At 46.2% G+C, this 25,037-nt stretch overlaps 1 protein-coding gene across 1 annotated transcript in view; it reads right to left on the bottom strand.

The window, feature by feature from the left end:
- Positions 1-234: 234 nt before the first annotated feature.
- Positions 235-25,037, bottom strand: part of PATJ (PATJ crumbs cell polarity complex component) — a gene marked incomplete at its 5' end in the record, with an annotated part of 149,132 nt that continues 124,329 nt past the window's right edge. The window contains 11 exons of the mRNA XM_082484225.1: positions 235-427; positions 2,208-2,331; positions 4,035-4,138; positions 7,583-7,687; positions 8,803-8,925; positions 9,196-9,236; positions 10,775-10,892; positions 13,381-13,467; positions 14,629-14,776; positions 16,517-16,710; positions 18,719-18,802. Coding sequence (XP_082340351.1) covers positions 281-427; positions 2,208-2,331; positions 4,035-4,138; positions 7,583-7,687; positions 8,803-8,925; positions 9,196-9,236; positions 10,775-10,892; positions 13,381-13,467; positions 14,629-14,776; positions 16,517-16,710; positions 18,719-18,802 — 1,275 coding nt within the window. The 3' untranslated portion in view covers positions 235-280. The remainder of the gene's footprint in view (positions 428-2,207; positions 2,332-4,034; positions 4,139-7,582; positions 7,688-8,802; positions 8,926-9,195; positions 9,237-10,774; positions 10,893-13,380; positions 13,468-14,628; positions 14,777-16,516; positions 16,711-18,718; positions 18,803-25,037) is intronic.

The raw sequence follows: 25,037 nt of genomic DNA, 5'->3' as shown, positions 1-25,037 counted from the left end.
ATAAAGTAAAAAGGATACCGTTCTTTGAAGTTTCTTCGTTAAACTTGTCCAGAGAAACCTCGAAAGCCACCAGAAGCAGGGGAGGGGGGGGGAGGAAGGCTGATAAAGGCGGAGGGCTAAATGAAGCTCGAGCTGCGCGCTCCCCTTTCTGGCAATGGGGTGAAGGCTGATTCCTTTTCGCCAGGGTTTGCTTTACATCCTGCTCAGGGCTCAACAGTATTATTACAGCTCTACTGATGTTCTAAAATAATTGTATTTATCTCCGCGAGCGCAATGGCATTCACGATAACACCGTTAACGTTACGGTTCCTTTCTGGCGCTTCAGGATAGCTACAGCTTGCTCATGAGTAACGCCTTCCAAAGCTTCCCCGTTAACCGCTAAAATCTGATCGCCGCGCTTCAGTCTGCCATCGTCCGCAGCTGCTCCCTGCAAACGGCAAAGCGAGTCGTTAGCGGCCGGCAGCACGGAGCCCTCCCGCCTCTCCTAACGCTGATGGATGAAATGAGGAGGGATGCAGCACTGGAAATCCCGCCGTAACTGGGTGGGGAACGCGGGAAACGACAGTGGGGAAGGTTCCCCCTGAGGGCGTCCCCCACTGCCCATCGCTCACCCAACCCTGCCAGGTCCGGGGCAGCGCGGGCAGGCGATACGCCCCTGGGAAGAGGAGAATCGGCTCATCCCTGAAAAAACACGGCAGTGTAAAGGCTGGTTCTGGCTTTTGTGATGGTGGGGAGGCTTTTTAAAGCAGCATTTAAACGTGCTCTGCACCCGGTGCTGAGAAACGGGTTAAAATGTGGGGAGGGAGAGGGACGCAGAGCTCACGCAGCAGAACAGCCCCAAGCCCCGGATGGAGCTGGGCTGGACTGAAGGTCCTGAGAAGCTCCCCCTGAGCTTCAGAAATGGCTTTTCTCCTCCAGAAGCCTTAGTGCAGCTCTTCTGTCTACATCCCGAGCCCTGCCTTGCCCAGAGGTCGACTCCTGGGCTTCGTTTCCGCTCCACGGCCCCACCAGCGACTGCAGGGTACTCTAGCTTCAATTTAGGGTTTCTCAGCTGTGCTCACATCTAGGAACTTGTAAATCTAAGCATCAGTTTAAAGACACAGTATCTGCCCACGCTAATAATGGAAAATTGTAAAAAGACCAGATATTTGCGGTTTGAGCCCCGGAACTGCAGGAGCAGAGGAGACATGACTTCTACTCCAACTTCAGATGAAGTTTTCTTAGTTATGCCATCCGCCCTGCCAGAAGCGCCGACACAAGTGACAGCAAGTAGGCACAGCCAAGCAACTGTGTGTGACTGACTTCAAAGTTACTTTATGGAAAGTATCCCTAATTCCCACTGTTTTTTTTTCCTCCCCACCATTTCCAGAACCCCCTTCACATGGACGTATCTCACTGGCCCACGCCGAGCACATTTCTAGCAAGGGGGTGGGTGGGAAAAGGGGCCACTTCTCCCTCTCCACCAGTGGCCATCCTGGGGCTGTCTGCTTCAAGGCTGGGCTGTACTAGGTTTCTTCCTCAGCCTTGGTGGCCAGAGCTACTGCTGTACCTGCCTGGGACCCCAAATGCCCCCCCGAGACTCAGGGTTGGGGTCAGAGATGGGCCGAGAGAGCCGTGCCGCGAGCGGCTCCAGCGCATGGGAGAGGAGCACTCATGGAGAGACGTGAGAGAGAAGCTGGAAGCAAGGGAGAAGAACTAGAGCCAGGACCGATGTGTAAGCCAATTCATTATCAAGACACAAAGTACGGCGTTTTGGTCTTTCGGTGTTTTTTCTCCTTGAGGTGACTATCTGAGCACAGGAGCTTATCGCTGGTTTTGCAGCAGAAGCTCAGCCACAAAGATACAGCATCTCTGCAACGGTCTCCTCGCCTGTACAGTGGGAAAAGCCGTGCCTCCAGACCTCTTGGAAGGCTCTTTTTGATTTACAGATAGAAAACCGCCTTGTAAATATTTTAATGTATAAAAACAAGTTTCCCAAGTACACAGAGCAATTTTGCTGAGATAAAGTATCTTGTTTCAGCCATCAGTAATACGAAATATAAACAGAAGCCGGCTGTGAGTTCTCGGTCCACTTACTCACACCAATGTACTGAGACAGTACAGTTTGCTTCCTGCTACGTAATATATTATCCAAGCCAAATCTCAGGTTTATTTTTAAAGATAACACACAAAAAGGGAGAAAACGGAAAAAAAAAAAAAAAAGATACCTTGGCAAATATAGTCTTGACATAAATGGGCAGGTCTCCATGGGGACTTCCATACCCCCCTACAATACTAAATCCCAGTCCATCTGAGCCTTTCTCCAAAGTAATAATCTTAGGCTGAGGTGCTCTGAAAACACAATAAATATCACTTAGAATAGCAATGTCTGTCTCTGGGGACTTTATGCAGAAGGAACACTTACGGAGATATTTATCTACCACGAAGTTTTTCATACAGTCACAAAGCACGACTCTCGTCCTTGCGCTGAAATACGCTCCTGCGCAGCCCGCAGCTCAAACGCTGTTCCGTGTGCTTCAGCTCCTCCCTTTGAAGTTACTTATTTTTAATAAGAGCTCAACAAGAGCACTTATCTCTGATGCAGCAGTGAGACTCCCTTCATCTGCAGTCGCTGCACGTACGTGAAGGAGACTTTCCTTTCTCACCGGCCGAGCTGTCGTCTGTAGTCTGCATAAGTGGCAACTGCAACAGCTTCCTTACAGCACGATTTTACTTTATGACTTCAGAGGAACGAGCCTATTTAACCGACTTGTGTTTACAGTCGCAGCTCTGCTGCAGGCTCTTCGGGCTGTTTTCTAACAACTTATACTTGACCTACATGCCGGTACCCCGTAACCCCAGAGGCGGACTCCCGAGAGCCCCGTCCCTCACCCAGCGCATCGCTTAGAGCCCGAACTCTCTTCAGGGGCTTTTACTGTCTGCATTGAGCAAGGGAAGATTTTCGGTGGAATTTAGACCACTCACACACATATCTATCTATCTCTCCATCTCAAATTTGAAAAAGTCATTTCTACATATTTAGGAAGAATTATTGTGGACAAAAGCTGTGGGGCGTCTTCCACCTATATGAGGGTGCCGCCCATGATGACTAACACCCAGCCATTCCTTTTCATTCAGAATGAGTGCGTACACCTACCTCATTCTGCTTCCTATTTCCGTATTCAAATTTCCCTACTATTTTGATATGGAAAGAGAATACAAATCCTTTTGTGAAGTAAGCAATTTTCCTTTGAGAGCAGCAATAAAAACAGTATCTCATATCGTAAGACTAGAAAATGCAGCGTAAAAAGCTTAACTTTTATACTCAAAACCCCCTGAGGTAGGGCAGCAACTTGCATCTCAGCTTCTTATGATAAATATAACGACTCAAAGAACGAAAATGAAGAACATAATGAAGCTAATGAACCAAAATGAAGACCCAATGAATTTCAAAATGATAACTGGAATGCTCTAAGCTGCCCTAAAAAGCACACGATGGAGAATGATGCATGGCCATGGGAGGACTAGATCTCTAACTTCCATCACCATGCAGAAAATTTTTTAATCAGATTTTTTCGAATTGTAAAGCTAAAAGAGATTCAAAAGACAAAGGAAATTCTGGGACGCGTTTTGAAAACTTGGTCTCTGATAGCGGGCTTTTTAGCACCTCTCGCCTTAGTCTGCCAATGACAAATCATTTCAAATTGCTACAATCATAACTCCTTTCAGGCAAGGAAGCCAACAGGCAAGGGCGGAACTATCATGTCAGCATAACACATTAGAAAAGAAAGGAGATAAGGGCTTTTTTTGAAAAAATGTCCAGAACTAGTGCTTGGAAACACATTTTGTGCTCATTTACCCAAGCAATTTCTGTCACCAGGTGAAGATGGACACGAGTCCATAATCAGCTTGGAGAAGGTCACGGTTTTCATCTTAAAGGTGATGGAAAATTAGGGAGAAACGCAATGGGAGAGACCTCCTTCACCACCCTGGGCTTTTCCCTCGCACGGTGCATAGAAATCCACCTCAGTTATGCAGGCTAAGCACAAACTTACTCGGGATCTTCCGAAGGATGCTCAGAAGAAGAGTTAAGGTTGCATCCCGCAGACATGCTCTCCAGCTGGGTAGCGATGGCACTGATGTTGGTGTCAGCCACAACCTAAACAGAAGGATGCAATGAAACACTACGTCTGTTCACTTAATACCAAAACCATCTTGGCTAATTAGGTAGAAAATAGCTGATACATTAGGAAAATCACTTGTTGATGGCTTTTCTTCAAACAAATTTCAAACGCAAGTCCTACTCTCTTAAATGTCCTATTAATTCAAGACTTTCAAATAACCGAGTTAACAGCAGCCACCTTTCTGGGGGTTAAATGCCAACTTTGCTCTGAAGCTTTCTCTGGCCTTTCCTCAGATGTTGAGCAGAAGGGAACCGTCTTTCTGGATAAGCCAGAGAAGGAGGTTACTTTGTCAAGGAAATAGGTACGTCTCAGAGTCACCACAAGGTGTCCGGGATTGGGCTTGAAAGTAAAGGTCTCCCACAGAGAGCTCCGAAGCCGTTAACACAATACAGAGATCCACGGGACTATCAGGCAGAGGCTCTGAAATATCTCAGGTTGGTTTTTGGAAGAAATTGATCCTTAGTTTCAACTTTTCTTCGATTTCTAGAGTGAATCCAACAAACGGGACTCTTAAACTTCGCAATTCTGGCTCCTGTATTGTTCTGAAACCATCCCGAATTCCCACCGCAGAGCGCTGACCGGAGTCAATGACGTTTTGACAGGCTGTGGGGCAGCAAACTTGCTGAGGCTTTTCAAAGCAACCGAATCAACGATGTGTAGGCGAGGTACAAAGCCAGCTACGGCCGCACTGAGGAGACAGGTACTTGCACGTTGAGGTCTGGGGTTGGCCGTTCACAGGGGTTCGCCCTTGGACGGACGAGAGCTCGCAGCTCGCGGCCCCACTGGGATTTATTGAACACGAAGCGACAATGCCTGCTCTAGTTTTTTTTTTTTTTAAAAAAAAAACCCTTTCGTTGCATGCTAATTTTCTATTCTTGGCTTTTTCTGGAAAAAAAGTGGAGGGATCCACTAGGAAGTGTTTGGGATTTTAAATATTTACAGCTGAAAGGACATCAGTTTCCTAACAACTACATGCTGCGGTTATCCCCTAACTCCATCTCCTTGTGACGAGGTATTCTTCTTCGCTTGACCTTTACTGTACAGTGCGGGAGTTCGCCTCAGAGCCAGTGAGAAATACCCAGTAAGTACATTTTCAATATTTCCTCTAGCTATCTACGGCCTTATTTTATCAAAATTAACAGGTACTTTTTCCACTCCTTACTGTGAACGTGGCTTAAGGGAAGCGTACCTTTTCGAAAGAAAAAAAAAATCCGTTATATAAATCCCCTGTTTTAAATGAACGCTCACAATTCTTCCACAACAATATTTCCCCTTTTCTAATCAGTGGGAGCCAAGGGGGTGGTAGCATTTTCTAGGGAGGAAGATTAGTTCTCACGCAAATTTTGCATCCCAGGACTCAGGTTCTCGGATGCCCTAAATGAAGGGGTCCGGCAGACAAGAGAGCAGCGCCTGGCTCAGCCAGCAAAGACACCGTTAAGTTTTCCCTCCCGTTGCAGCAGGCGAAAGAGCGCCAGCCAGTATTTGTCGTATTTCGTTGTTAAATAAAACGAGGGCAAAATAAATCTATATTCAAAAATCTTCAGTTGGCAGTAAGAACGTATCAGAGTTCAACAACCTTGTAAAAAAGCTTCCCCTTATCTCATTACTACACCTGCAGAAAAGAAATTAAATTAAACCACAGCATCAAAACAGCCGAAAGGGATGATTGTTCCCCTGAGACCCTAATCTCCCATTTGCAAACAGCATTTGCAAACTCCTTTGCCATCCTTCCCAGGACGGACTGATAATAAGCCTTTCCACACCACTGAACGCAATTATCTGACCTTTCAAAGCAGTTTGCCATGAAGTGGTCTAACCCGATAATAAATAGAATTACTTAATGACACATCAGTCACGATTATCGCAGCGATAGGATTATTCCATTTAGATTGTTTTAATAGAAAAAAAAAAATAAATAAGGCAATCCGGCGATCGAGAAGTACCTGTGGTTGGCACGTAAGGTAACCGTACCGCCACGCTTATGGCAGGGCTTCGACGCTACTCCCCGCCGGTATTAAAATATAACATCCCACCTTCGCATAACAGATGTTTAATAGAGGAAAAGAGACTCTGTTCTGTCAGAATAAACCCGTAGCGTCTGTAAAAGGTATTAAGCCCATTTTAAGTCTGACAGCAAAACTGCGGAAGAAAAACCACCAACCGACAAACCCAAAGACATTTCCAGAAGAACCTCTTTGCTTATGCGAGCGACCAAGTGACAGCGTGCTCCATCAGGAACATTTTTAAATACACGATGAGGTGGAATACGCTGTATTACAGCTTTCAAGATTAGCAATTTTGGGTTCTGCAGCAAGCTTTCATTTTCTATTCAGGGAATACTGTTGACATGAAAAGTGAAATTACTCAACGTTAGTAACAATATGATAACTATAATTTAACAGAAAATCCTCAGCTGGTGTATATCTGTGTATTTCCTTTGACTTCAATGGAACTACACAAATACACCATCTGCTCTGGAACCGGCTCATCACTTACCAGGTCAGCAGTTCACGGACAAACAAAACCAAGAATAAGCAAGTCTAAGACTAAGTTTATTATCATTGCATTTCCTCCCCCCCCATTTTTATAGCCATACTTGTGTTGTAACGCAAGCATGAAGCTTGCAAAAATCTCTCAAGATGCGTTCCAATCCAATATGCGGTGATGATAAAGAAAATTAAGAGTAGATTTTAGTGGTATGTCTTTAGCTTGTTTTCCAATTGTTACAATAATCCTGCAAACGAGTAGTATTTTGAATTCTCTCTGGCAAGTATTTTTCTCATTTCTTTGTGTAAACATACAAATAAACTAAAGAGGAATATACCGGCAAGCAGCGATTAGAACCAAAGTGGCAGAACGCGTCTCCCTTTTAGCCAGCGTATAAACGTGGCGGTCATAACACTGTTTCTCTCTCGAGTGTTATTTTTCATTACCTGTAGAATAATCAGTTCTAGGCAGCACCATCTTAATGACGATGCTATCATGTTTACTAAACGCTGCTACCATTTCTTTCTTCTCCCCCTTTCAAGAACAAGGAAATTAACACCGTGGGCAGCTTGGTCACAGTCTAGTTGCGTGCACGCACACATACGCAACACACATAATTTCTTGTTCCTAGTTAACTTCAAATTAAAAAAAAAACAAAACCAACTTGGAAGCTTGTTGATTTATCATGTATAGCAATAAGTTATTTTGTTCTCTTTGTTACGCTTTTATATAATCATGCTCACAGCCTGTATGAGTGGCAATAAAGATTTTTTGAATGAAAATCATTTCTCGCTTTCATTCTGCGTAATTCCCATCAGCAAGCACCCTGCAATTCTGTGATGCCTTGTGCCAGTGATGCTTAGGTTTTTTTTTTTTTCCTGAATGCCATTTATCTACCCTCATGCAGCTGCATGTTCAATTTATCACCATACCTGCAGGATAATGCTCCCATAAGCATTCTTTAGTAGATTAACCGCATCTGCATGAGACAGCCCATCCAAAGGTTGCCCATTAATACTGACAATCCGATCTCCAACCTAAAAGTACAACAGTAATGGAAAATTACTAGCATTAGGGAAAATTAAAATTAAGAATGCTTAAAATTCCTCGTGAACTTGGCACTGCACAGTCATGCTTCTCTTTTGCAGGATCCCTTTTGTGAGAATTCTGCACTGCTAGTGATCATTTACCGTTCTTCAGAGCAAGTACGATACGTTTTTTTTAAAAATAACAATGTGATCAGAGAAACAAAGATGGGTTGTATTTTACTATTTCCGTTTGTAAGCAGAGAGAGTGAGATTTTCACCGCTGTCCTCCCATCCAGAAAGGATTCGTCTGTGTCCGTATGCGCAGACAAGTTCATATTCTTACAGACTGTGTATGCACACGCTGAATGCAGTATAGGAAAGCACTTCTGATATTAATCTAATTAACCTACATGATTTCTTCTTCTTATACACAAAAATGATCTTGACCCTGGCACTTAGTGCTATTGTGTAATTCGGTTGGAGACATGGCATGAATGTAGCAGCACGTACTAACGAATCTCATGGGCCAGAGCAATCCTATGTATCCGCATAATAAGTTTTTTTCAATAATAATGATTCCTTGAAACTCTCTGCAAGACTGAAAGCGTTCACTACGGTCATTCCTGGAAACCCACATATCCTGTGGGTCTGACAGAAGTGCCTTATTTGGGCATTTCTTTATAAGGGCCTTGAGATCAAACAACTAACCTCCCATCTGGTTTTTACCTGGTTTGAGCTCTAAATGATGCCCAGTCTGCAGTCCCCCGAATGCCTGTGATTGCCAGAGAGCATGTTGCTGCCCTCCCTGGGTCTGGATGAACGTATACATTCAAAGACCACTGCAAAGGCATTTATGTTCTTTCTCTTAATGTCACTTTTCCAATGTGGGCAACAATTGCCAGTATCCCAAGACGCAATATAATCAAAAAGGGAAGAGAAGGGTAGGTTTGGGTTTTGGTTTTTTTTGTTTGTTTGTTTGTTTGTTTTGTTTTGATATAAAAAGAGGCAGAGTAGTCTATGAGACATTATCAAAGTGATGGCATATACAGAAGCGCTTGAGGCTCCTTCTCTGCAGGGCACATGGCAGATGAAATAGGAAATATCGAGAGGACCCCTCTACTCACTCTGAGTCTTTGGGTACGTGCAGCCACACCACTGGCTTGGATCATAGCAATGAAGATGGGAATATCTCCTAATGGACTTCCCTTCCCTCCTGCTATACTGATACCAAGTGCATCATTTGGTCCCTAAAACAAAGCAAAACAGCACAACATTTGCAACTGGAGCAACTCACAGAGGTCAGTGTTCAGGGCATAGCGCTAACTGGCTCGTTTGATTTATGGAACAGGGAGCAAATAGGTTTGACAGACCCACGCATCCTCACACACGCAGGCATACATCCAACAACCTATTGCAAACATAAATAACACAATTTTACTTCTGAGAAACGCTACTAAAATTAACAACTTCAGTTAAAGGTGTCAGCTTTTTGAATTGATAGAAAATAACTCACTGACCCTTGTTATCTCCACAGTCCTTGGGCCCATATCTGCTCCTACTAATAAAGAAACAAACAATTAGCTTCTGTAATTAAGAGATAATATAATTAAGAGATAACGCTGTCAGGTGACAATGGTCCCTTGCTGCCTAGTCAGAGTTATCACCGAGCAGAAGCGGAGCCTTCCCGTGCCAAACCAGGCCGTGCTGCTCACATGAGGAGGACAGGATTTCTGTTTCACCCAGAGATGAATACGGACGTAATCACTCCGGCTGACGGATGCCACCGTGACGCCCATTGTAGCGCAGCCGCTGCTCACCCCGATCTATTGAATAGCAGCACTCTGCCCGCCTGAAGAAAAGCCCTATTGTGCCTTTCACTCCATTAAAGATTGGCTTATTATTCATAAATCACAGTGTCCCTACCACAAAGGGTAGGGCACGCGGCTGGTCTGAGACTGTTGAGGTTCCATTGAATTCCTCTTCTAATTTGTGCTGTATTAGCAAATAATAGACAGCCAGGAAGCCTGGCTGGCATATATCTAACCATGGGACATTTACAAGTACTCAAAAACAGTAAAAAAAAGGAAAAAAGAAAAAAAAAAAAAGTGATGCGTTCAAGGAATCATTTGAACTGGGACTAAACAGCCTAAAAGCTGATGGGGCAGTGCTGGGCTCTGCTATACCACCCCCTAATCCTACCAGCTTTAATTAAACTATTTGATTATTTGATATTTGATTATTTGACTATTTGATATTTCTAAGGGAGGCAGAACTGGTCTCTTTCAAGAGTCGACAATTGTAAATAACACAGATCGGTATTTCTCAGCGCCACGCACGTGTGCTGGTGCAGGTATCTCCTCCGAGTACCCAAGGCAGCGGGGTGGCTGGGGGGCAGCGGGGTGGCTGGGGGGCAGCGGGGCGGCCGAGGGGCAGCAGGAAGCCCAGCAGTGGGGACGCTGGACGAGGGGACGCAGACGTGCATTCTCAGCGCTGCCGGGCCCTTCAAAATGGCACAAGGAAGGCTGCCCAAAAAGCCGCCCACCTCCTCCAGCGCATGCAAACTGGCAGAAGAAACATCTTCTACTTCTGCCCTCGGTCGGACGTGAGCAAAGGTTACCGCGTTCCGACACGGGGCAGAGCACACAAACGCACCGGCTCTCCGCAAGCTACCGCAGGTTGTAGATTTAGCCCTTGCTAAATCTGCACTTTGCAAACTGAGCATTGTGACTTTCTCATTACAAAACAGCCCTTTATACGCTCAAGAACAACAAAGATATAAATGAAGTGGTGGCAGCTTTATTCCCTGAGAAAACCGTTTCTAACGCGAGAACCTTGCCTGTGCTAAGCCTCCGAGGAGGGCGCGGGGGAATAGCAGGGAGCAGGAATTCTGCGCTTAAAACAGAGGAGCCATTACTCTACTAGTAGACATAAAAATAATGTCATTTGCTGGAAAGTGCTTGGGTCTTAAAATATCAGTGGTACGTCTTCGGGGAGACTGAGTAGGAAAACCAGAATGAAGTATTCCATTTGCTTTTAAACCAGCACAACTACAAAGCAAATAAGACGCAGCTATGCTGACAGCCGCCCAGGTCGTACCTGAGTTTCTCTGAGACGCATCTGCTGAAGATCTTTTTGTGCTGACAAAACTCTGTAAAGTAGAGAGGACCGGAGCGAGCGCAGGGTGGAAGTGGCTGTGGACGCTCTGTTGGCTCACCTGAAGTTAAAAAGAAATCAAAACCTGTGAGTCAAACCCAAACGTTAACTTTAAACCAGTTCCCGCAGCATACGGGCGCAGCTGTGCTCTGTGCCAACCAGACTGGAAATACCGCATCGGCCACGCAAGCGCAAACCCCTCCAGCTTCATTTCCAAAGGGGGAACCTACCCAAATCCATCCCCAGGCTGCGGGCACACCCATAGCGCTGCACACCTAATGCGTACGGTGTTCGGGTCTTCTCTAGAGAGCACAATGAAATTAGATTAATCCCCCTCGTCTGCTTATTCCCAGTGTGTCTCCGAGCCTGGGGAGGTGATGGTCGCTGCTCAAGCTGTTCTCCCATAGGATAGGGATAGTGCTTACACCCACCTTGTTACGCAGCAGTAGTCTACAGGCTTTGCTATTTTAGCTGAACATACTGCCTGATTACAAGGTCCCCTAATTGAACCTGCTCCTCTCATTTGACCAAGCACCTGCTCTTCCTTCCAGAGTTACATGCCGGGTGGAGGCTGAGATGCCCCTGTACTAAAGCTGACAAAAGGGAGAGCCTCCAAAGATAGCTGCTCCTGCACGTTACCAGTTCTTGGCCGTCTACTTCCAGCCCTCCTTTTCCCTGTCTCCGTATCTGGCTTTATCTTCGGACTCTGCCTCTCAAGAAAACATCATTATCAATTTAGGAAGTGCGTCTGAACAAGAGGTTTCACCGAGGGCCAGACCTTTTCAACTAAGCTGCCTTACGCCAAACAAAGATCTGGTCTATACTCCTCCATCCACAGCAGAGCTTTCTCCCTCTAAATGCATTAGGCGGTGAATCAAAAGCTCTGGCAGCATTTATCCGAACTGACCGGCGCGCAGCTGTCAGTGACGAACAACAGGCAGAGCACAATTTCCACCTCTAGTTGCCAATTCATGGGTCAGTTAACATAATTTGCAACGCGCGTGAAAGAAATCACTGTCCCGCACCACAAGGCTTACGTTTCTACCGTTAAAGGTATGCAACGGACCAAGAAAAAAGCCAAGTGAGGACAAAAGTTCTGGATGCTCTTGGCCAGCAGCTTCTAAAACGTCGCTCGCAGTTGTGCAAATCATTCAAGCTGATTCGCCGTATCATCTGCCAAGATTTTTATAACTCTTGGAACGGTTTTGCTGAGAAACATTTATTCAGTTTTCAAAATCACCAAGTCACTTAGGAGCAGTGAGATGAAGGCTCTCAAATGGCTCTGCATTAAGAACAGCAATTAAGATTTCTTATATTAAAGGGAATGCAGAAATTACTAGGTTCCTGCAAAAGCCTCTTACGCTACGAAGAAAGGGGGATGACGCTGTTCGATTTGATTTTCTACCTAGAATTACGTTAGATACTATTGCGTTTTGCTTCCCTTTCAGCTAGGAGTTTTACACGGTAAAACTGGGTGGATAATTTTTAACCGGCGCTTTTTGCTCACACTGCTCTCGCTTAGGCTAGCCCTTGATACGGCCACCAAAAGAAAGCAATACTCAAGGCTGCTGTCTTTACTTAACGCGATCAGTATCGTTTTCCTCCGCTACTTCATCTTCCCTTGCCCGCTGCGTGCGGTGCAGAAGTTTCTCCAATGATAGTTAGCCAATATTTTTAAAGCTGGGCTTAGCCCAGCTGTTCCCGCAGGGCTACGGGCTCTTTAGCCCTTCCTGACACTTCACCCACCCAGAGAGCCGGCTGGATCACTCCCGCCCTTCAGCAAGTTAAGAAATCACAGCGCAGGAGTATGATTTTGGCACCCCTTTTGGGGTTGTTCATGCACGACATCAAGGACAAGCCGCCCCTCCCGGGGACATTGGCAACTGAAATATCACGGCAAAGCTGTTGGTCTGCGGAAGGAGAAATCCGTTAAAAAAAGTTTTCTAAGTCATCTTGCCTTGTTCTTCCTCCCTCGCAATACTCAGATTTAATACCAACGGTATCAGTGTCTGAGCTGATTGGGGGGCGCGGGGAGAGGGGAAAAGCCCTGCACTGATTGAAAAATGAATTGTCGTCCTCGCTTCAGGTAAAAAGCAAGTGAAGCAGGAAATTGCTCTGTGTTTTCTTTGAGAGGAAAGCAGCTCTCGTGTGGTTCTGCCATAAGATAGGCAAAGATACAGTTCAGTTTCATTAACTCATTTTGATTGACAAAACAGCTGCAGAAAATACATTCAGCATTTTTGCAGGTCTAAAAAAAATTCTGGGCATCACCATTTGAGAAATATATTACATATTTTTTGTGTGTCTCAGGAAGACGCTCCTTAAACAACAACAACAAAAATATTAACGAGCTCTTCTACTTAATCGGCATTTCAGCATGACACTTACTTTGCAGTCCTGGACAGAAAACTATTGCGATAAAACATTTTGTCCCACGCCCTCAGCAGTAAGCGTCTGTGGAAGGACTGAGCGTCGAGTGCATGCCTGCGCACCGTCCCCGTGCCCTGCCTGTCACAGCTCCATGTCATACGTATGAATTTGTCACTAACCTGACTGTTTTGGGACGTTTTCCGTGATGATAGCCATGATCCAGCTCGCAATCTCCCGAGCTCAAGATGCACTAGGCCTTGAGCACACTTGGAAAAAGAATAAAAAATCACAACGTACGGCATTTAAGTACACACATAATATTTCACGCTCTCCTGGGGAGAAATATGTTTATATTCAGCACCACAACCCCATGAAGAAAGCCCCAAGGAATGCTCCAAACTTTAACGTTTGTGTTTGTACAAAAAGTGCCCGTCCCTGGATTTGGGTTTATTCTGAAGGTTTATCCCGGTTGCCGGAGTCAGTACGAATCTTCCCATTGGCAAACTGGAGGTGGGCGATTACTCAGTAAAAATAAACAAAAAGGTCCCAACTCCGTAACTGACGTTTGCCACAAACAACGCTCATGAAAAACACTTCAGAGGAAAAATGCTGGAGAAAAGGGCAAATTTAACACATGTGCGCTCAACTTAATAACATCCCCTCCTATCGCCGATTTCCAATTCTTAAATAGGTAAACTGTTGGCCGGGTACCAACCCTGAATGGAAAAAGCCAGGAAATAATTAGCCTTTCCTTTCAAGAACAAAAGAAATCATAGGCAGAAACACCAGCGGTGACGGCAGGGAAAAAGGCCTCCTCTCCACACGCAGTTTTGAACAGAAATGGGTCTGCAGCATCGCTCCCGCCTGTCCTTTCGGCCTTGGTAGGGGCTGCCGGGCCCGGGAGCGGGACGGAGCAGCGAACGTCAGGCACCGGCAGCCAGGCCGCCCCCCGCCCTCTCCTCTGCCCCATGCTTTTGAACGGAATAAAGCAAATTCTCCCGGACTGCACAACTTCAGAGTCTAAAATCACTGCTGGAAGACGGAAAGCTTGTGCAGCCGCAGATTTATCTGCCATTTTATAGCTGCAGGTCAGCACGGCAAAGCCAAAGGCATCTTATTCCAGTTCCGATTTGTACGCCTCTCAGGCTTCCAAATATTTTTCTACCGCATGAAACATACGGTCGCATTTTCAAATAAATGCCTAAATACCACATGCGCCTTTGGTTTCCCACCTCGTATCGTCCCACTTCTAAATAAACATCGAGAAGTGATTTTAAATGAATCTTCCAAAGTTGCTTCAGGTGAAATTCCTGTCTCGGTAATCAGTTCGAGCTGTCCCGTGTATGTGTAAATAGCACTTGCGGATAATTACCTTGCGTAGCGTCAGTAACTGCAATTCAATGCCTTAAAATGTATTTTGTACTCACCTTTAGTATAGTGGCAACAGTCTCTTGTGAGGCATTTCTCATATCCTCTCCATTTACAGACAAAATCTGATCTCCTTGAATTAATCTTCCATCTAGGTCTGCAGCTCCGCCTTTAACAATGTCAGAGATAAACACTCCACTTCCATTTCTAACAATGCAAGAAGCATATGGCTAATTACACAATCCAATATTCTTTGGGAGACCAATTTAGATTACTTGCATTTAAGAGACATCACAAGAAACCTGTGAGCAGAGGAAGAACTGGTTTTACACCCCGTTCAACCGTTTTGAGTGTAAAAACCCCCCGAGTTTTAAAACCAAGGCATGCTTTGCTCTATTTAATGCTGTCTTTCCCCTCGAACCGTTCGTTCCGACTGTACGATCTGTAAAGATTCACGAAAAATACCACTTGTGTGAATAAAAAGCCGAGGGTCGGTCTAAGATGGCGTTAAACTACCTCCTGATACGCCCGAGATGAATTAGGCAGCCTCGCATACTTTTTTCCTCTGGTCCCCCTAAAGGTTCAGCTCGGTTGCTTTCCGACAAGCCCGGAGGCCCCCGCCAGAAGAGCGGGGAGAAGCCTGCAGAAAAGCCTTCTACAGTTCGCACAGGAGTTCTGCAGCAGAAAACCCAGCCTTGGGCGGGCAGCGAGGGGAGTGTGTTTATTTCTCAGCTCCAGGCTCCTGGCAGGGGACTCCCCTTCCCGGGGGCCGCAGGAGCCCTCTGTGCCGGGCCCAGCTCCCGGGGCTCGCTCGGGGCTCGCTGGTGCCGGCTGCGATGCCAAGATCGGGGGTTTGGTATCCTTCCCCCCGAAGGACACGACCCAACCGGAATTGCACCCGGCTATCGTTTAAGCGCCTTCCAAAATCGGGCTGCCTCGCAGGTGGGAGTCCCCACAAGCGAAGCACTTAGCAATAGTACAGAAAGTTTTGCACAGAAGCAAAGGCGGGGGGGGCTGGAGACTGCGATTACCATCTGTAGGGTAATTTACATAAGCTAAATTAATTACCCAACCTGCAATCTGCTCACAACACCTGGGTTAAACGTTGCCACTCTTGTAAAAAACTGCCGCGGCAACTTTACTGACCATACGCGGTCAGGATAACGACACGATGATTTGTAATTGAGAAAATAAATTTTTTTTTTGGCAATGCGGAAAAGCAACCGTGTGACTCTCACCGCACCAGCACTGAACGAGCGCTCACCAGTGTCATGCTGTAAATCTCTTCTAGCACCGCAAGATTAAATCTCTCAGCGCTCTGGTTCGAGTGATCTAATAGCAGTGGTTTAGAAATACATCGGTAAAGAGTCGTCACATTTTATTAAGCAGCTGTTACCTACCACCGTATCTCAGATCCCGAGTGGTACCCACACAACTGCTGTCTACAGCGTCGGACAGTCGCTTCGATACTGTTGAGGATTTGGGTCTAACGCTCAGCCTCAGATCTTCCACTGACACTGGTCCCTTTGAACCCGAGCAGGAGCTAGATCTAACCCGCAAATCCATTTTCAAAGGCAAATCCTGGTATCTGGGAATAGGAAGGTTTCTCTCCCCGTTTCGAAATCACAAAAGCCACCACCAGGGCTCCCAAGCCCCGAGACACGGCTACGCTCCCGGTTCTGCGTGTGCCCACTTGGCCACGCGTGCCCTGTGCCAGGAGCCCTCCGGGCCAGCACCAGCCTTGGCTACCCGGGTGCGTCGTCGTTCCGGTAGAGCAGCCAGGACCACAACCCCACCGCATCCCTGAAGAGGTTGAGATACAAAATTCTGTTCCTGACAGAGTTTTTCCCTTTATTTCACGTTCCATTTAATGGCTACAGCTGTTCATACGGCAAAGAGCAGAATATTTCTCATATCAAGCGCAGTGTGACCAGGAGACGTTCTTACCGTTTTCCAGCTATGCTGAGCCCTAGTCCTCGGCCCGTTTTCTTTTGTATGTCTACATAGAAAATCTCCAAGTTTTCTTCATCTTTGTAATGCGCTTCGTCTCTATAAACAACCAACTGCACCTTCTGGGGCGTCTGTCTCAGCGCAGTGATAGCTTCTTCATGGCTGGCGTTCCGCAGATCGATCCCGTTCACCTGAAATAATCAGTGTTTTCTTTCCAAACGACACGTATAAATGATCTTTTCATCCCACCCTACCCTTGTGTGACAGGGCAAATTTGTCAAATTGACACCCCTCGGCACTGTAATTTAGTGCTCCCATTTGCAGAGGGCCGAGCTCCCGGATCGCCCACCGAGTGCGAGTTCGGCGCTTTGCGCCGCTGCCCGGAGTAAATCACAATAAGCAAAACATTTTGGCTTGTAAGTTTTGTGGCTGTTCTTCCCTTATTTTTAAATGCTGGAACCTCAGACAATGCTCCTTTCTTACAACTAGACAAAGCGGGACCCGCTCCTTTGAGCTTCCTATACCTCTTCCTGCCCCGATTCCTTCTCCCCCAGTTTCCCCATGCCGCTGCGCCTGGGGCAGGAGGAACCAGAGCCACGAGCACATGGCCGCGGCGAAGGCCAGGCAGGACATCTTAAACGGTTATTTTGCTTTGTTCCAATAGATGGCACACAAGACCGCTCCTGGAGCACTCAATTACATTTCTCTTACGAGAACCCGAAAATGTTTTAACATTTTAGTAATATCAGACAGAACAAGAAGTTCTGATTGAATGCTGAAGTATAAAAAAAAAAACCCCTCGCTATTGCAACTTGAAACTTAATCTCCTAATTTTGCCAAGCCTGATCCACGGACGCCCTTTAAAGCGTTCGCCGATATTCTGTTGACAAAACCCTTTTGTTTGTCAATAGCAAAAAATATCGATGCTTAACTATTTCTGAAGTCTCCTTAGGAAGTAACATGAACTGTAACTGAATAACAATATAACCTTAATCCACTTACATAATATAATAACTTATAAGGCAATGAAAATATTTCTCAGTATTTCTACTTTTCAGTAGAAAAAAGTTATTCGGTATTTCAAAGTTATAATCATACTTGATTTTACATTAAGATAATTAAGCCTAATCTATAGTAATTGTATTCTTTTGTACTAATTCTGCACACATTTATTTCTATACTGCGTTGGTATTCTGTTCTCGACACGGGCATCTGCGTGTACTTTATCACAGTAATCTGAAAGTAATTCAGTCATCTCTTTGATTCATTAGTACAGCTTTTAAAAGCTGAAATAATAACAATATTATGGCACACAAACATTAGCACTTTCCTGTTGGGCCAGAGAAGAATTAATTAACCTTCCCCATTTTTATCCCCTAATTATTGCGCTCTGTTAATACACAGCTATTTATAAAACGAAAACAACATTCGGCCCTAACGCTAAAAAAAAAATATTTTCAATGCAAGAGCCGTAAAGACAACTCCCCGAGTACCCCTCGCTATTTTTCTAACCCTACACACCAAAGCCTTAATGGCCATGCTGGGAATTTGTCCTGATCCGAGGGCGAGAGAGGCGGCCAGCAGCTGCGCCGAACCCCTGCCTGACGCAACCCTCATTCGCAGACCAACGCTTCTCTCTTAACCCTTTCCCTCCTCGGCTTCCGCGCTCCTCTGCGGGGGGAAAAACCGCTACGTTTATTCCCAGGAATAATTCTGGGTGAGGAACGGCGGCCCGGAGGAGCCGGGAGCTGCCCCGGCCACGCCGTGGGCGGGCACGGCGGGGTTTTCGGCGGGGCTGCTCGCAGGGATGCTGCGGCCGCCTTCGCCTTCGCCTCCTCGCCGCGCGTGGGGCCGGCTCAGCGCGGAGCCGCCGGAGGGGCGGCGGCAGCGCCGGCCTCCGAATGAAAGATTAAACAGATGAATAATACTGAGCTATTGGACATGACAGCTGAACTATGTAATTCGAGACCTGCCTCGCTCAATTAAATTTAATATATTCTCAATTTGTACCTTCAGTTTATATGAATATATAAGGAAATAGGGATTTGTCAGGGTGTTCGTAGTGACGGAAAAGAAGCGTCACGTACAGATCCCACTCAATGATCTCTATTTTGCCTACAAGAAACATACGCCGCGTTGAATGCAAATGCCCACGACGAAGGTACGAGGGAGCACATACGCCCAGAGAGACTCGTTTACCTCCAGAATCTGATCGCCGGCCCAAAGCCTGCCATCGCGGGCCGCTGCCCCTTCTTCATAAACTTCATGGATCACTATGGCGTCCTGCGGGAAGAAGGGGGTGGCGTGAATCCTCCCTCCCAAACACCCCCCAAAACGGGCAGCCACCACCCACCCCACACAGCCCACCCCTCCGCGGCAAAGGGGTACAGCGCTCCGTCTCACGGCAAGCAAGGCTGTAACACAGGTTTGCCTTTTTTTTAAATATTTTGGGAGAAGAAAATGTACTCCTGTAATCAAACTACAGACAGCCGGTAAAAAAGGATTTGGTTATCACTTCAGGGTAGTCTTGCCCAGGGCTGCTTAGACTTCCATCGGTTTTATACGTTGGCATCAGCGGTATTGAACTCAGTGTGAACCGCTGTATTAATATCGTCTACTTTTTACGATATTATTTAAAACCAGATTCTTCGGAGCTATGAATATTTTTAGGGACTTGGCATAGATCTCGGCTTTAAGCAAGAACTGAACGCCTTGCGGTAAACAGCGCTGGTTAAATCTGTAAGAAATGAAATCCAGAAGAAACGAACAATGGCAAACGTTAGTTTATTACTGAGGTTGGAAAATGTAGGCAGTGGCAGATGTAGCTTCGGGGAAGGTTTCAGTGATTTAATCTTATTGCCAGCAATAGATGTCCCTAAAGAAAAAGCATTACAAAGAACACACTGTTCTCTTGCTGGTGCTTTCCCTTTGCATTGTTCTGGTCTCTTTCTTTTTTTTTTTTCTCCTCCCCGAAACGAATAGGTGAACATCCTGCTGCAGTGCTTCAGCCGCGGCCCTGGCAGCTAGCAGGATGGGTGGCTTTACTGGGCAGAACGCGCTCCTGTCTCCATCATCACCAGCAAGCACCCAGGAACGCCTTCACTACAAACTTGAGAATGGCCCCGGCAATTTTCCATTAGATACGTAGAGATCGGATAAGCCATTCTCAGACACATACACCCTCCAAAAAACGCTACGGCTGTGAAGCTCCTTCACCGGTTTGACGTACAAGTCAACGAGGAGTCAACTTTCTGCAGTGCGGGCAACAACAGGCGGCGAGGTTAGCAGCGTGCGAGCCCCGCGGCGCACCGCCTTCCTGCGGCAGGGCAGGAAACAGCTGCCGGGGTAGAACAAAGTACCTCCGTGTTCCGAAAACACTGTTAGATACTACGTCCCTCATCACCGAGTTAACTCCCCCCGTGTTGCCTCGCGATCCCTTCCCAGCACACGTGGTGCGCGTCGAGCAGAAAGAAAACGCAAATGCCCTGAAGCGAACGCTCTGATCAAGACAACATTGAGAGCATTATTCTCTTTCATTCCCACTACACCTTATTTAATGATGTGGACTTGTATCTGCAGCCGCCCCGCTGCTGCTGGAGCACAGCACCACTGCCACGAGCCTCCTCTTTGATACCCAGACACCAGTCACTGCAGAAAGCCCGGAGGATTTCAATCGCAAATGGGTTACAGCCGATACAAGCGTCCCAGAGGGGGGGGGAAATAGATTTCAACCTACATAAAGGAAGGCAAAATACTACGAGCTGTGTACCAAGGTAATGAAGAAAATCAAAAGAATGGTTTGATTAAAAAAAAAAAAATATAGATTTTTATATATATACATACACGCCGCTGGCAGCTGCAGGGTTTTCTTGAAATAACTGAAACAGCTATTTCCAGTGGAACAGAGTAACACGAGCACACCCATCTCGGCAGCGCTGCCACAATCCTCTGCTACGTGTCTTAGCTGTTCCCTCAGTTGTGGGGTTTTGGTTGTTGTGGTTTTTTGTTTGGTGATTGTTTTTTTTTTTTTTTGGGGGGGGGGGGGGGGGGGAGGTTACCTTTGCTTTAAAAACGATCACAGAACTCTAAGTCAACACAAGAGACTTTTGCCTGGGTGAAAGCCAGGAAGGTGAGAGTGATGTATATTTTTTCACCTGAGGCTGATCACGGGTAACTTTGAGAAAAAGCTGAGTCTGCGGTTTCGAACTTCCACAGCACGCTTCGCTTCTACTTTTTTAAGCGCTTTACAAAGGAAGGCATTTAGAAGTGGCCAACGAGATAACACAAGACATCAACCAGCTTGTTAAGACAGCAACGTTCAACCAGGACACACCGGGGCAGTGGGTGAACATGAGGTTGGGCAGACAAATGGCAACGTGCCCGTGTAACAGCAGACCGGGCACGTACACAAGACGGTCAGATCAAACACTTTCAGACTGTATTTAATCTGATATTTCTTAACCTCTGAGCAAGGAGCTTTCAAACACGTTTCTTTAAGTTTGTTTTCCATCTGTGGTCGCTTGAAAAATGGTCAACAAGCTGGAGTTACCACCTCTTCCCAGTGCTGCCTCGCTAAACGCAAAACCGCACATACCTAACGCTCAGATTCAGGAACCGCTGAGTGTTATCGGTTTGAACAATCTGCATCATCTATTTGAAAAGGCAACAATTCAGTATTACGCTGCGGTTCCTGCATGTGTTAGAAGCCAGACCTAGAACTAAAAATACATATGGCACAAAAAGGTACATTCCTGTTTGGTCTCTGCCTACCCCAAAGAAGAAGGAAACATCTCACCGACCTGCCAAAGCCCCGTTTTGCTTAACTAGTTTTTTTTTTTAAAGTAGCGTAGTTCAGTCAGACTTATCAAATTGATTAAAAACAGAATGAAGCAACGCGTCCACGATGTACTCTAAAGATTTTTAAACAGTCCATAAGCATAAATCTGAGAGCCTTCCTTAGCTTATAAACGATGATAAAGAGACATCTTTCCTCTGATACTTCTGGGATCAGCTCAAAGTACGTTTAACCCAGAAGTAATCTTTTTCCACTGGATCTAGTGGGATCTGGATAAGACTCTGTTAGTTTTGATCACCCATGACAAATCAGTAAAACGGAACTGTTTGATGTTAGCGAACATTTTAGATGATACCGATATTTGCAAGAAGTTTACGCAGTGATGAGATGCAATGCCGTGCTCCAGCCACCTAAACTAAGCCCTAATCTGTAACGACTCTATTGACATGCGACAGATTTAAGCCGTCATACCCGTCTCAGTCATCAGAAAAAACCCTAGGATCTACTTATTTATTTAAAGCATTTATTTAAAGGAGAGGTTTTGGGTACTGGACGTCTGCAGCTCACTAGCTTCCAATTCGGTTGCATCCCTGACACCTCTAGGAGTCCAGGCCTAAATAGTTCAAAAATCAATCAATCGAGGGAGGAAGGGAAAGCGGCGTCAGCGTTCAACTAGAGGCTGTGAATTCACGCTGTCTCTGGACCTGGACAGGTTTTCACTCCCATCCCTCCCCATCCCCTTTCAGGACCAGTTTCACAGAGACCGTGGCAGCCCATGACACAGCCTGGCAGAGTCACGGAAACTGCTCGTGCAGAAGGGGGAAGTGAAAACACTCTCGTATCAAGAACATGGTTGTTTAAAGAAAGATATCCAGCTGCTGAAAGCACAGATTTCGTAAGCTTTACAAGTACATTAAAAAAGCTGGAGCTTTAATCATTGTGTATTTCAACCAAGAATGCTCCGTGAGTCTGGCACCGTTACGCACACCAGGAATCAATGCGAAGTTGAACACTTCTGGTATGGGACAGAAGGATGCAGAATGCAAGTCAGGCCATATGAACGGCACTTTAACCTGCTAAACGAAGTCCACGCTTGCAGGTGCAATCCTTGACTATCCGACCATGAAAACACTGAAAGACAAAGTAGAAGGAAAGCTGTCTGCTACTGCTGAGGTTGCCCAACGTTATTGGCTGAATAAGGCTTAAATTGAATATTGAAGGGTTTGCAGATCGACGCTACGGAGCTGAATGCACTGATACTATCTATACCGCACGGCTAAAAATACCACCTGCAAGCCGGATTCGTTCCCAAACACGGCAAGAACATACGCGGTTGGTATACGATAGGCACCAAATCTGTTAACAAGTGGTAAAGTTTACCAAACCTGCCCCGCGCTACATTAGATGGTATTTTCTGCGGTTCAGATTTGAGCTGTGGGACAGCTACACCCCGCTCGCTCACCGGCAGAACGCCACCGGGATTGCGCAGCCTCTCGAGCACGCGAGGGACAGCTCTCGCACCCACTGACAAAAGAGGTTTTGGCCGCCAAGCAGAAGAGCTCACGGAGCCTCTGGGCCAACACCTTGAAGACCAATGCTGGTGCAGAGCGGGTGACTCCCGAGCAGCGGGCGCAGGGCAACCGTACAGAAATCAGCGCCCAATCTGAAACCCACCTCTGGAAAATACAACTTGTGAAACGCGCACGGTGTGACCTACGTTGCATATCCTTCTACCTAAGGGAAAGGAATAGCCCTGAACTGCTGGGGAATCGGATCTCAACTCTGCCCCCAGCTACGGATATATTTCTGCCTGATATTTAACAGCTTCGGAGAGCGTTAGGGGAAGGGTATCGACTCACCCATCAGCGGAGAGCACAAATAGAAATGCTCATGTTAAGAATTAAATTCAGTGAGAGTGACAGCTTAATCTTTGTATCTTAAATGTCAAAGAACCGGTGTGGGAGAGACCCCAGGCAATGAGCACGTAGCACCGTCTTGATTGAGCCTCTGGGAGAAAGGCAGTAAAATCAGCTTCCTAGTCAGGAAAATCACCGACCAAGCGAACCTTAAAAGCCTGCAGGACCATAAACAGTGGTGGGAAAGTCTCTCAAGCTGTCTGGCTTTAGGCTTGGACTGCTGACACGTTTTCTGCGAGTTTATAGCATCTGAGGCAGTCTCTTTAGCGGTCCTTTTCCTTTATGCAGCCGTTCTGCAGAAGGACAAGCAGCCGCTTTCAACGCAGGTGCCCTTTCCCAGGGAAAATCAACCCCCCGGCTATGAAGTTAGTTGCAACTGTTGGGAGTAGAAGGTGAGGGAGTAAAAGGGCACATGGCACGAAGGAGGCTCAAACACGAAGTACCACGGATATTTTGATGAAGTTGTATCATGTGACCAAGGGCGGAACAGTTGGCGAGTGGGGAGATTTCAAAAGAAGCGGAGCAGAGAAATCTCCACATGCCTGGTGTTGGCTGGATTTGACAAGGAAAAAGGTCTGAATTTTGGCAAAGAGGCTTCTTGCATAGTCCCGAATTGTCCTTATTTACTGCAGATCATTCACAACAAGCAATTTCTTTAACCGAGCTAACATTAACTTTGTTTTGAGTTTTATCTTTGCTGCACTATTTCAGCCTAAAAGACCCAGCCATTAATTGGATAGGATCAAAGGCGCTTGACAGAAGTAAGGTCAACCACTACATAGAGGACTGCAATAATCATCAGAATGACAGAATGACACCAGGTAAGATAGTTAGAAATTAGTTGTTTGAAAAATCCCAGACCATGTTTTCCAAGATCACAGAATCACAGAATAGTCAGGGTTGGAACGGACCTCTGGAGATCATCTAGTCCAACCTCCGATGTGCATTTTAAGGTGGAATCATAGAATCGTCTAGGATGGAAGGGACCTTTAAGATCATCGAGTCCAACTATCAACCTCACACTGCCAAAACCACCACTAAACCACGTCCCTCACCACCACGTCTACCTGTCATTTAAATACCTCCAGGGATGGCAACTCCACCACTTCCCTGGGTAGCCTGTTCCAATGCTTGACAACCCTTTCTGTGAAGATATTTTTCCTACTATCCAGTCTAAACCTCCCCTGGCGTAACTTGAGGACATTTCCTCTTGTCCTTGGGCGAAGAGATCGACCCCCACCTCACTACAATCTCCTTTCAGGCAGTCGTAGACAGCGATAAGGTCTCCCCTCTGCCTCCTTTTCTTCTGTCTCACGATGTCTCATCATGAGACAAAAAATCCCCCAAACACTCCTGAAGGTAGAACCCAGATCCCTCGCTCCGTCCGCTAGCTACGAGGCTGTCTCTACCACCAGAGCATCGCCAGCCATTTGTCCCGGACCAAGGCAGCATCACACAGGGAAAAGGTACCTGCTCCCAGATAGACACTCCTGAGCACAGACAATGACACTGAAAGTCCAGGTCAAAACAGAGACACTAGATTTTGGGGAACCCACATGGTTGGGCAGTGCTAGAAGGCAGGCAGGGCAAACTGTTGGAATTACCTGAATTTTACGTGCCTGTATCTCAGTTTGGTCTGTAGTAAGGTGAGCGAATCTTACTACTAACCATAATTATGTATTTGGCATAGGAAATTAAGCTTTCTGCATGGATTAGAGTACTTTCCCGAGGAAGCAAAGCAGTGAGCTACATCTAGAACAACATTCAGGAAAAGATGTTTTCTGATTTAGTTGACAAGTTGTGTTTT

Source organism: Vanellus vanellus (genome assembly GCF_965231255.1).
Source record: "Vanellus vanellus genome assembly, chromosome: 5".
Lineage (NCBI taxonomy): Eukaryota > Metazoa > Chordata > Aves > Charadriiformes > Charadriidae > Vanellus > Vanellus vanellus.
The sequence above is the reverse complement of the archived record's forward strand: the minus strand, read 5'-3'. Positions and strand labels throughout refer to the sequence as shown.